At 45.0% G+C, this 13985-nt stretch overlaps 1 protein-coding gene across 7 annotated transcripts; it reads left to right on the top strand.

Annotated features, from left to right (window-relative positions):
- The first annotated feature begins 287 nt into the window (after positions 1–287).
- RUSF1 (RUS family member 1) lies at positions 288–13935 on the top strand. Of its 7 annotated transcripts, none has more exons than XM_053363557.1 (15): positions 1245–1348; positions 2598–2766; positions 3705–3782; positions 6071–6185; positions 7123–7168; positions 7706–7738; positions 8344–8449; positions 9058–9159; positions 9279–9349; positions 9530–9714; positions 10122–10179; positions 10807–10877; positions 11983–12141; positions 13005–13082; positions 13634–13935. In XM_053363557.1, exons 2-15 carry the CDS (start codon positions 2617–2619, stop codon positions 13726–13728), a joined length of 1347 nt encoding a protein of 448 aa, XP_053219532.1. In that variant the 5' UTR covers positions 1245–1348; positions 2598–2616; the 3' UTR covers positions 13729–13935. The 7 variants fall into 7 exon arrangements, with proteins under 7 accessions (XP_053219535.1, XP_053219533.1, XP_053219530.1 ...); XM_053363556.1 differs by lacking the exon at positions 1245–1348 and adding an exon at positions 1355–1522; XM_053363560.1 differs by lacking the exon at positions 2598–2766 and having other exon boundaries at positions 288–1348; positions 9587–9714.
- The last annotated feature ends 50 nt before the right edge of the window (positions 13936–13985 follow it).

Consider the following 13985-nt stretch of genomic DNA (forward strand, 5'->3'; position numbering starts at 1 on the left):
AAGACTTCTTGATGTGATGTGATGTGCAAGGCAGGTACAAATCAAGTAGCTCGTTGTTTAGTCGTTTAGTCTTGTCTGACTCTTCGTGACCCCATGGACTAGAGCATGCCAGGCACTCCTGTCTTCCACTGTTTCCTGCAAATTGGTCAAACTCATGTTAGTAGCTTCAAGAACACTGTCCAACGGTTATCCCCCATTGCACCTTGCTAATTCAGATGGAGATCAGCAGATTGTATGCATAAACGTTCTCCACTTTTTAAAAAAATTAATAATTGTGGAATTTATTGCCACGGCATGGGGTGGTGATGGCTGTGGACTTAGATGGCTTTAAAAGGGATTCAATAAACTCGGAGAGAAGCAGAAATTCTTATGGACAGTCATGACAGCAACTGCAACGATGGAGGACCACATTTCCCAGAGCTCCTTGGAACCGGGGTTGCAACTCCTCCCGTCGTTCCTCCTGGATCCTCGGCGTTTATGGATTGCTGGAGGTGTTTCCCGGAGGACGTGGCTGCCTATTTCGTAAAGGGGGAAATGGTTCCCTTTCGCGTGGAGTTTTCACCCCTTTGCGCCCCGTTTCTCTCCAGCTAAATCCCGCGCAGTAAAGAACTGCGGCGTCAGCTGGGAACGAAGCAGCTCCAGCCCCGCAACAGAACGGAAGGCGCCCCCTTTCTCTCTCTCCCCCATAAAGCCCCTGTGCCTTCGGCGGCTGCATGCCAGGCAGCAATTCCACCTGCAGAGCTTTCTCCAAGTCCACGCTGGGAAAAGCTGCTGCCAAATCTGTGTAACTCTGCAAGCGTTTTAAGCAGCGATACCTTCGCGGATAAGACTTCACTTAAGAACCTGGAGATAGGGTATTCGGAGTGCGTGTAAATATGCATTTACCCCCCCAAAAAAGGCTTTTATTATTTATTTAACAGTAGTCTTGTGCTACTGAGCGCATTAATTACGGTATAACTTTTAATCTATATAATTTGCCAGCTGGCATCGTAAGCCTAGTCCACAAAACCTTACGCCGTAATACATTTGATAAAAGAGTTTCCACAACCTGCAAGATCCTGCGCCGCTGTTGCTGGTGCAACAGATTAATATGGCCACCCCTCCGGATTTCTTTTTCTTCCCTAAGAAGCAAACACTCTACTGTATCTTAATAATGAAGGAAGGCACAGGTTAGGGAGAGGAAGAGGCCTCAATGCCACCCAAAACTACAGCCCCCATAGTCCCTTGCAACTATCCCCCGGCATCCTCCGCAGTCCTAACCTCCCCAGATTGGAGCAACCGAGACCTGCCACTTGGCGAAATAGATCTGGGCGCTGAGCGGGTGGCGCCCGGACGGCGGCTTGCAAAGGTTAGGCTGGGCTCGGGGTGGCGGTGCCATGCCAACCCCCGGAGAGAGATCCGGGAGCCAGCAGGCATTGGCGTGCGCGCTTCTGTGAGAGCTGCCAGTCAACAATCACTGCTGGGAAAAGCTGGTTTTCGGATGCGTCCCCCGTACATTCTTAGAGCTTAAGTGACAATATCTGTATGTATGCCCAGGAGCTAGGTGCAAAAGGGGGTTGGGTTGCCTGTGCTGAATACTTGGGGATTCCCTCTGTTTATAATGTTCTAGGATGCACACGCCTTTAAATGTGGAAGGTTTTTGTTTTGTTTTGTTTTTAAAGCAGGCAGCATCTGAAAATGACTTAGCTGGGGCTTTTGGGATAGATCAGTTGTGTCGGTAAAGTGGCAAGCTGTCTAGAGTACTTTGTGAAAGGAGTGTAATTTATTGGTTTTATTTAGCAAAATTTATATGCCGCTTGATTGTGATACGACCTTTAAGCGGTTTACAAGAAATATTAACATTATCAATAAGGCCAGCAAGAAAGCAAATACAGTGGTACCTCGGGTTACATACGCTTCAGGTTACATACGCTTCAGGATACAGACTCCGCTAACCCAGAAATAGTACCTCAGGTTAAGAACTTTGCTTCAGGATAAGAACAGAAATCGTGCTCTGGCGGTGCAGTGGCAGCAGGAGGCCCCATTAGCTAAAGTGGTGCTTCAGGTTAAGAACAGACCTCCGGAACGAATTAAGTACTTAACCTGAGGTACCACTGTAACTGTAAGATTTATAATATAATTAAAATCAGCAGGAAAAGATTAGAGCACATCAATGTCTGCATGTTGTCTGGTAGGCTTGCCTAAACGAAAATGTTTTAAGCAGAGGCCAAAAGAGAATACTGGGAATTTCCAGGAAATTCTGGGAATTGCAACTCTGTGAGGGGAAAAGGGGTCTCCTAACTACTCTCAGGATGCTTAGCAAACTACAGTTACTAGGATTCCTTTGGGGAAGCCATGACTGTTCAACGTGGTATGCTGCTACTTTAAATGTACAGTGCAGGGGAAGCCCTTATCAGAGTTTAAGAACACATCCCGGTCAGGAGAAGACATGGCTGCCCTGAGGAGAATCCCAAGGGCCAGGTAGAAAGGCTTAGAGGGCCACATCTAGTCCTTGGACCTGAGGTTCTCATGACCTAACCTATGCATTCCTGTTCACATACTCTGTTTCTCAAATGCAAAATTAACAATTGATTAATAATACTGTGTGTCCTTAACAGCTTAGGAGCTGCTTGAGATATGACCAATTTGGGGGTTCAGCCACTTTGTATGGAAAGTTATGGCTCTCGCAGTGCTCAGCACTACCGGGCCTTGCCTGATGGGAGGCTAGCCTGCATTCCAGACGGACCTCAAAATCAAGGATTCCGTTCACTACGGGAGATCTTCATGGTGAGAAAACAGCTTCTGTTGGTTTGTGTTTCCAAAGGGCTCCTGAATGTTGTATATGCGAATTATTATTATTTATTAAATTTCTCTCTCTCTCTGTGTGTGTGTGTGTGTATATGAGAGAGAGTGTGTGTTTGTATATGGACACACACACAAACGTCCATTGTCCATTTGTGTTTTTGCAGGACAGATTTAGCAGAGTGGATGGAAGGACTGTTTGATGATAGTGGTTTAGGAAGAAGATAGTGATGGGAAGAAGGAAGCCTTGGTGTGTATTGGTTTGTGTGTGTGTGTGTGTGTGTGTCAGGTGTGGGAGCAGAAAGGGATAAGTGATACCAGATGCATCATGCATGCTGCATGATTTGTGTTTTTGAAGAAGGGAAATTGGTTGGGAACAGATGTAGGACAGAACTTGGGTGTGATGTGTTATCTGTCAATGGGAGCCAGTGCTGCGTATTATGCCAGGTTGTGTCTTGGCAAGAAGGAGGGTGAAGAGGAAAAGCATCCCTGACCCTTAAAAGATGTTTTCAAAATGCTCAGCAAACAAACCCTCTTCCCAGCGACCTCTGGTTATTGTAGCTCTGGGAGGGGAATAGGCGTCTTGTAGCAGCTCTCAGCACCACTAATAAACTACAGTTCCCAGGATAGGATTCTTGGGGGAAGCCATGACAGTTAAAGGGGTATCATACCGCTTGAAACATATCGTGTGGCCTTAGGTGTGGGCATGAAAGGCAACGTATCTCTGGGATGCAAAAACAATGCTCTTAAAAAAAAATCGAAGAGGGACTGCTGAGCCTACAGGCACCCTTTTCTCTTGGGATGGGGATGAGAGGGGAAACATGTGGCAACAAGTCCAAAGTACTCCAACAGTCAAAACAGATGTGTCTCAGTGGTCGTGAATTTAAAAACAATGACAACAACCTCTATTCTCCTTCCTGCAGTTGGTCTTCCTACCCCAGGGTTATCCGGAAAGTGTGAGTTCAGACTACCTGGCCTACCAGATTTGGGACACGGTGCAGGTGAAGGCTCTATTCTCCATCCTGGTGGGGCAGGGGGGGCGTGGTCTGCTTTTCTTTTTTTTTTATTATAAGATATTTATTAAAGTTTTAAAGATTTATATAAAATAGAAAAAACAAAAGAACAAACAGAAACAACAAAAATACATACAAAACACATACAACAACAAATATAATTTCAATCCCCTATATTCATAAAACTTACTTTCCCGACCTCCTCATACCTCCCCTCTCTGTATTCCAATCTCTAATTAGTTCAATTCAGCAAATCCTTCCCCTAATTTCTATATAGTTTTTGACCTTTCTTTTCTTAATTACATAATCATTACAGCTAAAAATCCCTTAATTTCAAAATCAACATCGTTCTAACATTCAATAATTTTACAATGTTTCTTAAGATAGTCCTTAAATTTCTTCCAATCTTCTTCCGCCGTCTCTTTTCCCTGGTCTCGGATTCTGCCGGTCATTTCTGCCAGTCCCATATAATCTATTACCTTCATCTGCCATTCTTCCACGGTGGGTAGATCTTGTGTCTTCCAATACTTTGCGATGAGTATTCTTGCTGCTGTTGTAGCATACATAAAAAATGTTCTGTCCTTCTTTGACACCAATTGGCCGACCATACCCAGGAGAAAGGCCTCTGGTTTCTTCAGGAAGGTATATTTAAATACCTTTTTCATTTCATTATAAATCACTTCCCAGAAAGCCTTAATCCTTGGGCATGTCCACCAAAGGTGAAAGAATGTACCTTCAGTCTCTTTACATTTCCAACACTTATTATCAGGCAAGTGGTAAATTTTTGCGAGCTTGACTGGGGTCATGTACCACCTATAAGTCATTTTCATAATATTTTCTTTTAAGGCATTACATGCCGTAAATTTTATACCAGTGGTCCACAACCGTTCCCAGTCCTCAAACATAATGTTATGACCAATATCTTGTGCCCACTTGATCATAGCTGATTTAACTGTTTCATCCTGTGTATTCCATTTCAACAGCAAGTTATACATTTTTGACAAGTTCTTAGTTTTGGATTCTAACAATTCTGTGTCCAGTTTTGATTTTTCCACCTGGAAACCAATTTTCCTGTCTAACTTAAAAACCTCCATTATTTGATAATAATGAAGCCAGTCTCGCACTTTATCTTTCAATTTCTCATAACTCTGCAATTTCAATATATCCCCTTCTTGTTCCAAAATTTCCCAATATTTCGGCCATTTGGACTCCATATTAATTTTTTTCACAGCCTTTGCCTCCATTGGTGACAACCACCTAGGAGTTTTATTTTCCAGCAAATCTTTATACCTGATCCAGACATTATACAATGCTTTCCTGACAATATGGTTTTTAAAAGCTTTATGAGCTTTAACCTTGTCGTACCACAAGTATGCATGCCACCCAAAAGTATTATTAAACCCTTCTAGGTCCAAAATATCTGTGTTCTCAAGAAGCAGCCAATCTTTCAACCAGCAGAATGCTGCTGATTCATAGTAAAGTTTAAAGTCTGGCAGGGCAAATCCGCCTCTTTCCTTTGCCTCAGTTAATATCTTAAATTTTATTCTGGGCTTCTTGCCCTGCCAGACAAATCTAGAAATATCTTTCTGCCACTTCTTGAAACGATCCATCTTGTCCACAATCTGCAATGTTTGAAACAAAAACAACATTCTAGGCAAAACATTCATCTTTATAGCTGCAATTCGACCCAACAAGGAAAGCTTCAAGTTTGACCAAATTTCTAAATCTTTTTTTACTTCTGTCCAGCATTTTTCATAATTATCTTTAAATAAATTCACAATTTTAGCTGTCATATTAATCCCCAAGTATTTCACTTTCTTAACCACAGTTAAACCTGTCTCATTCTGAAACCTCTCCTTTTCCATAGGTGTTAAATTTTTCTCCAATACCTTAGTTTTAGATTTGTTCAGTTTAAATCCTGCTACTTGGCCAAACTCTTGAATTAGTTCTAAAACCCTTTTGGTACTAGATTCTGGCTCTTGTAACGTAAGTACCAAATCATCTGCGGGCGTGGTCTGCTTTTCGGTGGGGTGATTGGTTTCCAACATCCTGCTCATCCTCTTCATTATCAGAGGCTGGAAAAAGTGAGGGCATCAGGTCTGTGGAGGGTATTTTTTAAAGGAAGTATTTTGGCTCGGATGAAGCTGTGTGTGGTTTGAGGCAGGATAGGATATCGAAGGCCCAAGGGAAGGTCTCAGACTGGTGGTTAAGTGGGGCAAAAACCCTCCTCTGTTCTGCCCTAACTGCCCCCCTCTCTTTTCCCTGCCCCAACCCAGGCCTTTGCCAGTAGCATCACAGGGACTCTGGCCACCCAGGCTGTGCTGAAAGGGGTGGGAGTCGGGGATGAGGCTTCAACCGTCACGGCTGCTACTGTCACCTGGATCCTGAAAGGTGGGACTTGCCCTTCTGTTAATCCTCTGTGACTTTTCCTCTTCTGATCCTTTCCCACGGTTAAAAGTAGCTCAAGGTGCTTGCTTGGAACTTTAAATAAATGCTTAGTAAGCTTGGGACGTGGGTGGCGCTGTGGGTTAAACCACAGAGCCTAGGGCTTGCTGATCAGAAGGTCGGTGGTTCGAATCCCTGCGACGGGGTGAGCTCCCATTGCTCAGTCCCTGCTCCTGCCAACCTAGCAGTTCAAAAGCACGTCAAAGTGCAAGTAGATAAATAGGGAAGATACCGGCAGGAAGGTAAACAGCGTTTCCGTGCGCTGCTCTGGTTCGCCAGAAGCGGCTTAGTCATGCTGGCCACATGACCTGGAAGCTGTACGCCGGCTCCCTCGGCCAATAAAGCAAGATGAGCGCCACAACCCCAGAGTCGGTCACGACTGGACCTAATAGTCAGGGGTCCCTTTACCTTTACCTTTAAGCGTTTAAACAACACTTAATTTACTGGTGCCCACAAAATCAAACCCTCTTTACTGCCCCACAACATTTAGGAACATCAGAAACAGAAGGGATAACAGTATAAACAGTACAACTAATGCAATAGAGCCCATGGCTGAATGTGGCCTAAGTTCCGGCAAGCGGGGGGGGGCGGGATGTGCCATGTAAAACTGCTCCCTCAGAGCCTTTCCCCAACTCTGTTCATCTTGATTTGAACCCAGAACTACTCAGGTTAAGGTGGGCCCCCTCAGCACTGTTCTCCCTTTTCCAGTTCATTCCTCATCTTGCCAGCAATATAGTCTCTACCCCACTCCAAAAAGAAGCTCCTGTAACTTGCAGATTCAAACTGTGTTGCGAGCCAGCTTCCTGTAACCTCCAATCTCACGTGGACCAGTTGCCCCTTTGTGGCAACCACTGATGTGTGCTCTCTATCCCTTCTTCCTCAGATGGGACTGGGATGCTGGGCCGAATTGTCTTTGCCTGGAGTAAGGGGTGAGTCCTCTTCCGCCCTATGTTGTTGATGCTAGTGGGGGATGGGGAGGAGGAAATGTGCAAGGGTGGGACTGTTCATGTTTTATTTATTCCAGTGCATTGCTGGATCAGGCCTAAGCCCCATCTAGTCCCACCCCCTTCTCATGCAGTGCCCAACCAGATTCCTATAGGGAGCCCAAAAGGAGGACCTGAGGGCAACAAAGGGTTTTCCCCACTTGAGATTTTCTACCCCCCATGAACTGGTACACAGAGACATGGAAAAGAACTATCATGGCTAGAAGCCATTGCTATCCCACCTTTCCTTCAAGGTGGCATGCATGATTTTACACCCCCTGCCCCAGTTTTATCCCTGCAACAATCTTATGAGGTAGGCTAGGCTGCAAGGCGGGGCCTTCGTGGCTGAGTGGGGGTCTGAACCTTGGTCTTCTGCCCAATCCTAATCTGACATTCTGACCACCAGCTGTTTTCCGAGTTTGATCTCTGTGGGGCCCTGTCCTCCTCCTTCCCACATTATCCCATTTCCTTTTTATCTTCCAGGAGCAAACTGGACTGTGATGCGAAGCAATGGAGGTAAAGAGGGGTGTTTTGACCCCAACTTCATAGGTGTCCTCCTCTCTAACTGCATGTCTAAAATTAGGTACAAATCCAGTACTTCATCACCAACTGTACTTTCTGTTGGTTCATTAGCTAGGACACTTTTAGACATATGTTCCAGTTGGAAGGACTGTTTATGGCTTTGCTTGAGTGCTAGTTTTGGTTTACAGGCACATACATGTGGCCATCTGTAGTATGATAAAAAACAAGACCAGTAGGAGCCTTATTTGGTGTGCCTTTACTTATTAATTTCACTGATGGCTCCAACTGTTTGAAATATATTGAAATATATGCCTCTCTTTCTCTGTGTGTACATATGTATGTATTAATATTATTGACTACTGGGGAATACAATAAGGGCGAAATGTGTTTGAGTTTATTTTACTGAGTTGAGTGATTTTAGGCCATGTTTGTAATTGTTTATACTTGTGATATAAAATGATTTTATGACACCAGTCCCACAGGTTGTTGTTAATTACCTTCTTGTGGGTTTGTGCTTAGACAGACACTTGATGGGTCAGTGTTTTCTCTTTGATTGACATTTAATATCCCCTCCCCCCAAAAAAACCCACACCTCTTAGGCTCTTTGCTGATGTCCTGAATGACATGGCCATCTTAATGGAGATTCTGGCCCCAGCATTCCCAGCATGCTTCACTCTCATTGTGTGCATCAGTGGCTTCTTCAAGGTAAAAATAAATAATGAGGAGGGATGGGAGTTGGCTTGGTGAGATGCTGGGATAATTGAGATGCGCAACTGGAGTGGAACTTGGCGGGTATAATGGGTGAGACATTTATTGTAAGGTCACGTTCACACAATATGTTAAAAGGACTATGGTGCCACTTTAAACAATTGTGGCTTCCTCCAAAGGATTCTGGGACCTGTAGTTTACCCTCACAGAACTACAATTCCCAGAGTTCACTGGGGATTGGCTGTTAAACCACCCTGGGAATTCTACTCTGGGAGGAAAATCAGGGGTGTTTAAAGAACTCTCCAAACCCTTAACAAGCTACAGCTCCTAGAACTCCTTGGGGGAAGCCACTGTTTCACCTGGTATTATAGTGCTTTAAATGTATGGTGCAAATGTGGCCTAAGGCTTCTGTGAGCCAGTATTGGGACAAAGCTTGGTGTCCGTTTTCATCCTGATTTTCCTGATGGGTTGTGGATACCCTGGGGGGCTGAGGAGGTCATGGTGTCATGTTCTGTCGTTTGTTTGGGAGGAGTATGTAGTTGTGTCTGTGTGTGACCCACAAAGCTTTCTGTTCTCCCTCCACCTCCATTTTCTCTCTGATTCAGTGCATTGTGGGAGTTGCTGGAGGGGCCACTCGGGCAGCCCTCACCATGCACCAGGCCCGGCGGGACAACATGGCCGATGTTTCGGCCAAAGATGGAAGCCAGGTGAGAGTGCTAGGGGGTGTGGATGGGATGAGGCATGCGTTGGCCAACTCTTGTTAGGGCTGTGCAAGGCCTGAGGCCTACCATTTGCCTTCTGGTGACCTCCTCTCTTGCTTACCCAGGAGACCCTGGTGAACCTAGCTGGCCTCTTCTTCAGTCTTCTCCTCATTCCTCTTGTAGCAGACAATCTCCGGTGAGTGGAAGGATGCTGCCTCTATCTCTCCGTGTGGTAGATAGGGAGGTGGGCTGTGGAAGAGCCAGGTTTTACAAGGATAGAAGGCATGGAAGTGTTTGGCAGGGGCCACTGAGGACAGAAGAAAGTCCTTTCTTAGGTGAGTCTTTTCTCTGATTTGTCTGCTTCCTTTCCGTTCAGCCTCACTTATTCCCTCTACGGCCTCTTCACTGCCTTGCACCTCTACGCCAATTATAGGGCGGTACGATCCATCTGCATGGAGACCCTCAACCGTGCCCGGCTCCGCCTGGTCTTGCGGCATTTTTTGCAACGGGGTAAAGTGCTGGGACCTGCTCTCGCCAACCCTCAGGAGCCTCTGGTGCCAGGTAACAAAGGGCTTGTGTGTAGGGGGAAGGAGGAGTGGTGCCGCCTGAGAGCTTTGGCCATGCTCATGCCATCCGTCTCTTCTTCTTCTCCCCTACCCCATCCTTTGGTGGGAGAGGGAGACCATAGAACTGACAGTCACATTATGCCCCAGGTCAGAGATGGGGAGCCAAACGCAGCCCTCCAGGTCTCTCTGTATGGCTCACTCAGCTCTCCTCAGTGACATCTCCGGTTGTAGATAAGAGCCATAGTCTAAAACATCTGAAGGGCACAAGGTCAGGGGAGGTTTTGCCATCGTGTCTGTCACAGTGGTGACCTACCTTGGTTTCGCCAACATGGTGGGACTTCAGCAAAAGGCCCTCAGGATTGCATCCTTAAAAACCCAGAGGTTTTTCACCCCCATGTCTAGGGTTTCAGCAGCAGCTCAGGGTGAACCTTGGGACACCACTCCACACTGTGGCCTCCAGGTGAGTAAGAACTATCAGGTGCCCCTTTAACCCTCCATTCTCTGGAAGATAATTTGTTCCTAAGCTTGCCGTTTCTTCGTGAAGTTTTTCAGCCCACTTATTATAACTAAAAATGTCCAAGTGCATGACTTAAAAATGATGAAAGCAATAGCAATAACAATCGAATAAGATTTCCTAGAAAACTGGTTTAAAAACAAAAAAGTACATATCAGGAATAAAACTGAGCAGTGTACAGAACAGAGAATTAAACATGTAAGAGTCCAGGACAGGCTTGGATAAGTGGACTTTTGAAAGTGTCACAAATTTCTTGAGGGGAGGGCATTCCAGAGGGTGGGAGGCGATCACTTCCGCATTGTTGCCAAGTGACAATGTGTAAATATAACCTGGAAAAGGTGTCTATAGGAATTTTAAAAGTAATGTATTTCAAAAGTAAAAAAAACCCCATGCATTTATTTTACTGAAAGGCAGGCTTCTAGATGCAGCCTTTGGTCCCAGGGCCTAAACTTATTCTTCCTGGGTGCAGAGGAGTCCCAGAGGTTTGTCTTTCAGATTGAATTTCCCATCCTGGCCACGGTACACCTGCATCACTTTTTGGCATTCATGAATTTCTCTTCCAACTCCAACCAGAGTTGCAGATTTCCAGAAAGCCCTTGAAGGGAATGCCACAAATCACTTAATCTTCGTCAGCCGAGCAGCAGGTGGGTCGGTGAGAAAGTTGCATATATGAAGTGTCTGGCTATTAAGAGCGCAATACTAATCTTGTAGATTGAATTCAGTCGGGCTTACTCCCAAGTAAATGGGGTTAGGATTGCAGCCTGAGGCATGTGTGAAGTTTCCTAGCAATGTGGCATGAAAAAGAGAGAGGTTGCAAATGAGTTTGGGTTGTTGTTTTTTAATCTCATACATATATCCTTTTTTCATCACATTTTTTATTTTGTATTCCCCCCCTCCTAATTATTAGATTGTTGTATTTTTATTACAGTCTGCTGCAAAGCATATATTAATGTAGAAAGGTGGGGTGTAAACTGGAGTAGCAGAAGCAGTAACAATAGAGATGGATATTTCAAGGGGCAGCAAAGTTTGGACCATGAACTAAAGTTGCCTGTTTTTTAAATTGGTCCTGAATTCCCAATCCCAGTTGATGGCTTCACTCTCTGCCAGAGTAAAGGCTGGTCTGGATGCAACCTCTGGCGGCAGATTTGGGGTCCTAGTAGAAAGATGTGTCAGCATGTGAGATACTGAGCACCATCTTCGCTGTGAGTCCTGGAAAACCTGCTGCTTGCCTTACAGGCCTTACAGGACTGACTCCAGCTACAAAAACTGCTGAACACACTCCTAGGCTGTGGTATTGTTTAAGTTGGGGGTTTTTTTTTGGTAAGTTAATGGTATTGATTTCTGCATCTTTATTTTTCGATCTTATTATTTATGTAGAAATTGTTTCTATTTGGTTGTGTACTTTTTAATGTGTTTTATTTATTGTTTATTACTTTTGTTAGGTTTGCAATGATGTAAATCGCGTCACGTTGTAAGCCACCTTGAGCACAGTTTTAACCAGTGCTTTCCCCCCCTAAAAAAACGTTTAGGGGTACTCTCATTTTGACTCAAGAAAATCACCATTTGATAGTTCAAATAAGGAAAAATAAATACAGTAAATGGACAGAAGTACAAAGATTCACAAAACGTTTAGGGGTATGCGTACCCCTGTGCCCCCCCCCAAAAAGCACTGGTTTTAACTATGGAAAGGCGGCATACAAACAAAATGATGACGATGACCTTGCCCCATCTCTCTCCCTCCATCCCCAGGGACTGTCTCCATTCTCCTACACCGACTGGCAGGCAGCGTGGATGTAATTAAGGCCTGCACTCACGCCTTCCTCCTGGAAGTCCTGCTGTACCAAGATGTGACAACGTCTGCCTTGGAGGAAGAGTCTCTCCTGAATCTGCAGCGTAGGCTTCGTGAAGGTGATGAACCAGGAAGGAAGGGGAGTGGGGAGCAAGGACAGCTCAGTGGGGTGGGGCACACAGATTTCCCCTTCAATTTCTGGCATCTCCACGGGTGAAGAATCTTACCCTCCGCTCCTGTGGAGAGTGGCAGGTGGGCCCAGAGCCAAAAGTGGGCAGGACATCCTTCTTGTGTCTCTTTTTCCACGGCCCACTTCCTCCCCCTCCCCCTCCCCATTTCTGCCTTTTGGGCCACCTGCATGAAATCAGGTTGAGGACTGTGTGAAATCAGGCAGAGGGGTACATGGTGGTGTAGTGTAGTGGTTAGAGTGCTGGACCTGGGGGAGCAGGGTTCAAGTCCTCACTCAGCAAGGAAGCTGACTGGGCTACTGTGGGTCAGTTCTTCTCTCGGAGGGTTGTGGATGAGGATGAACTGAGGAGGAGGAGAACTTTGTACACGACCACATGCTTCTTGGAAGAAAGGGGGGGGGGGAGAGATAGAAATATATTAATAAAATGAAATTAAAACAGCTGTCCACCCGAGGCTTAAAGGATATGACTTAAAGGGTTGGGAAGGTGATCTTTCTCTCTGACGTTGTACCACCAGTCAAAATGGATGACGCTGGGTTGTCAGGCAGCATAAAGACAGCCGCTTCCGTCCTTATTTTCCGTTGTGTGGTGTTTTTTTTAGAGAGAGATTTCCCCCTTCCTATTGGGCTGCTCCTTGATAGTTTATTTTATTTGCATTTATAGCCCACCGTATACTTAGAGCTCAAGTGCGAACAATGTACCCATTTTAATATGCTGTGCTCTTTTCTTGGTGTAGCCCTGCCCAGGGAGGATGCTCTGACTTCCTTCCTTTTTTTCTTTTTTGGATCATTCAGAACCTGAGAATAAGGACAGCACTGCGATTTCTGAAACACATCAGCTGTTGGACAAAATATTTCCCAGATTCCTGGCAGGTACAGTGGGGTCGTGATATAGATGCTGACCTTTACTTAAAAAATAAAAAATAAATATTCTGAATGCAGCACCGAGCAAATCTACATTTCCATGACCTGTGTAAGTTATGAAAATTAGGTAAGCTATGAAAATTTAATAGATTTGCATCTAGCTGCTTGTTTAGCTGTACATAATAATAAGATTATTATAATAGCATATTAATTAGATCTGGGGAAAGGGAATCACCTCACCCCTGTTAGAACCCCTGCTCTGATTTCAGAACTTTTATCAGGCTTTGCCCATCACAGATTTTCAACTTAATCCTAAGGAGTGGAAACTTGCTGTCCTTTAAAAAGACTGCAGAAGTTTTTATGATTTCTCATGCTGTTTCTCCTTGCAAGAATCCTCACTCCTACCCCCAAAAAACCATTCAGTCCTGCTTATATTTCACCCTTCTGCATTGTCCTGTATCAGAGAGTAGGAAAGTGTAGGTTGAGAATTAATTGAATGTATAGCTATAGCTAAACAAGACTCCCTTCCTTTCACTTTGGGCCCACCCGTGTCTTCCAAGGATTGACAGCAGCAGGATGGGTAACAGACCGGAACCTTCTGGGCCCTGATGAGTGGCGCATGGATTGGACCATCCCTGAAAAGAAAACCCTTTAACTCCAAGAGACATTTAACATGGTGACTTGCTAAAGCCTTGGAAAGAGTGGTTCTCAGTTGCCATAGTGATGCCAGAGGTGCTGTCTCTGCCTCACATGGGGTTGTCAGAGTTTTTAATGCCAAAATGGAGGGGAGCGCAGGGTACCTGCTCCCTCCCTGATTTTTTGAGGGTGAGAGGAAAACACAAAAATAAACCTTTTTTATAAATGTGAAGTTTAAAAGTGTTTCTTCTTTTGCATTGTATGTATGAAAATTTT

The sequence above is a fragment of the Podarcis raffonei genome, chromosome 13, assembly GCF_027172205.1.
Source record: "Podarcis raffonei isolate rPodRaf1 chromosome 13, rPodRaf1.pri, whole genome shotgun sequence".
Classification (NCBI taxonomy): Eukaryota; Metazoa; Chordata; class Lepidosauria; order Squamata; family Lacertidae; genus Podarcis; species Podarcis raffonei.

Excerpts from the sequence above, each read along its gene's own strand:
- RUSF1 (XM_053363555.1), top strand. The coding sequence starts at position 1,193 with ATGCCACCCAAAACTACAGCCCCCATAGTCCCTTGCAACTATCCCCCG. Across the intron at positions 6,186-7,122 it reads TGTCACCTGGATCCTGAAAG|ATGGGACTGGGATGCTGGGC; the intron begins GTGGGACTTGCC and ends CTTCTTCCTCAG. Across the intron at positions 13,083-13,633 it reads ATTTCCCAGATTCCTGGCAG|GATTGACAGCAGCAGGATGG; the intron begins GTACAGTGGGGT and ends GTGTCTTCCAAG.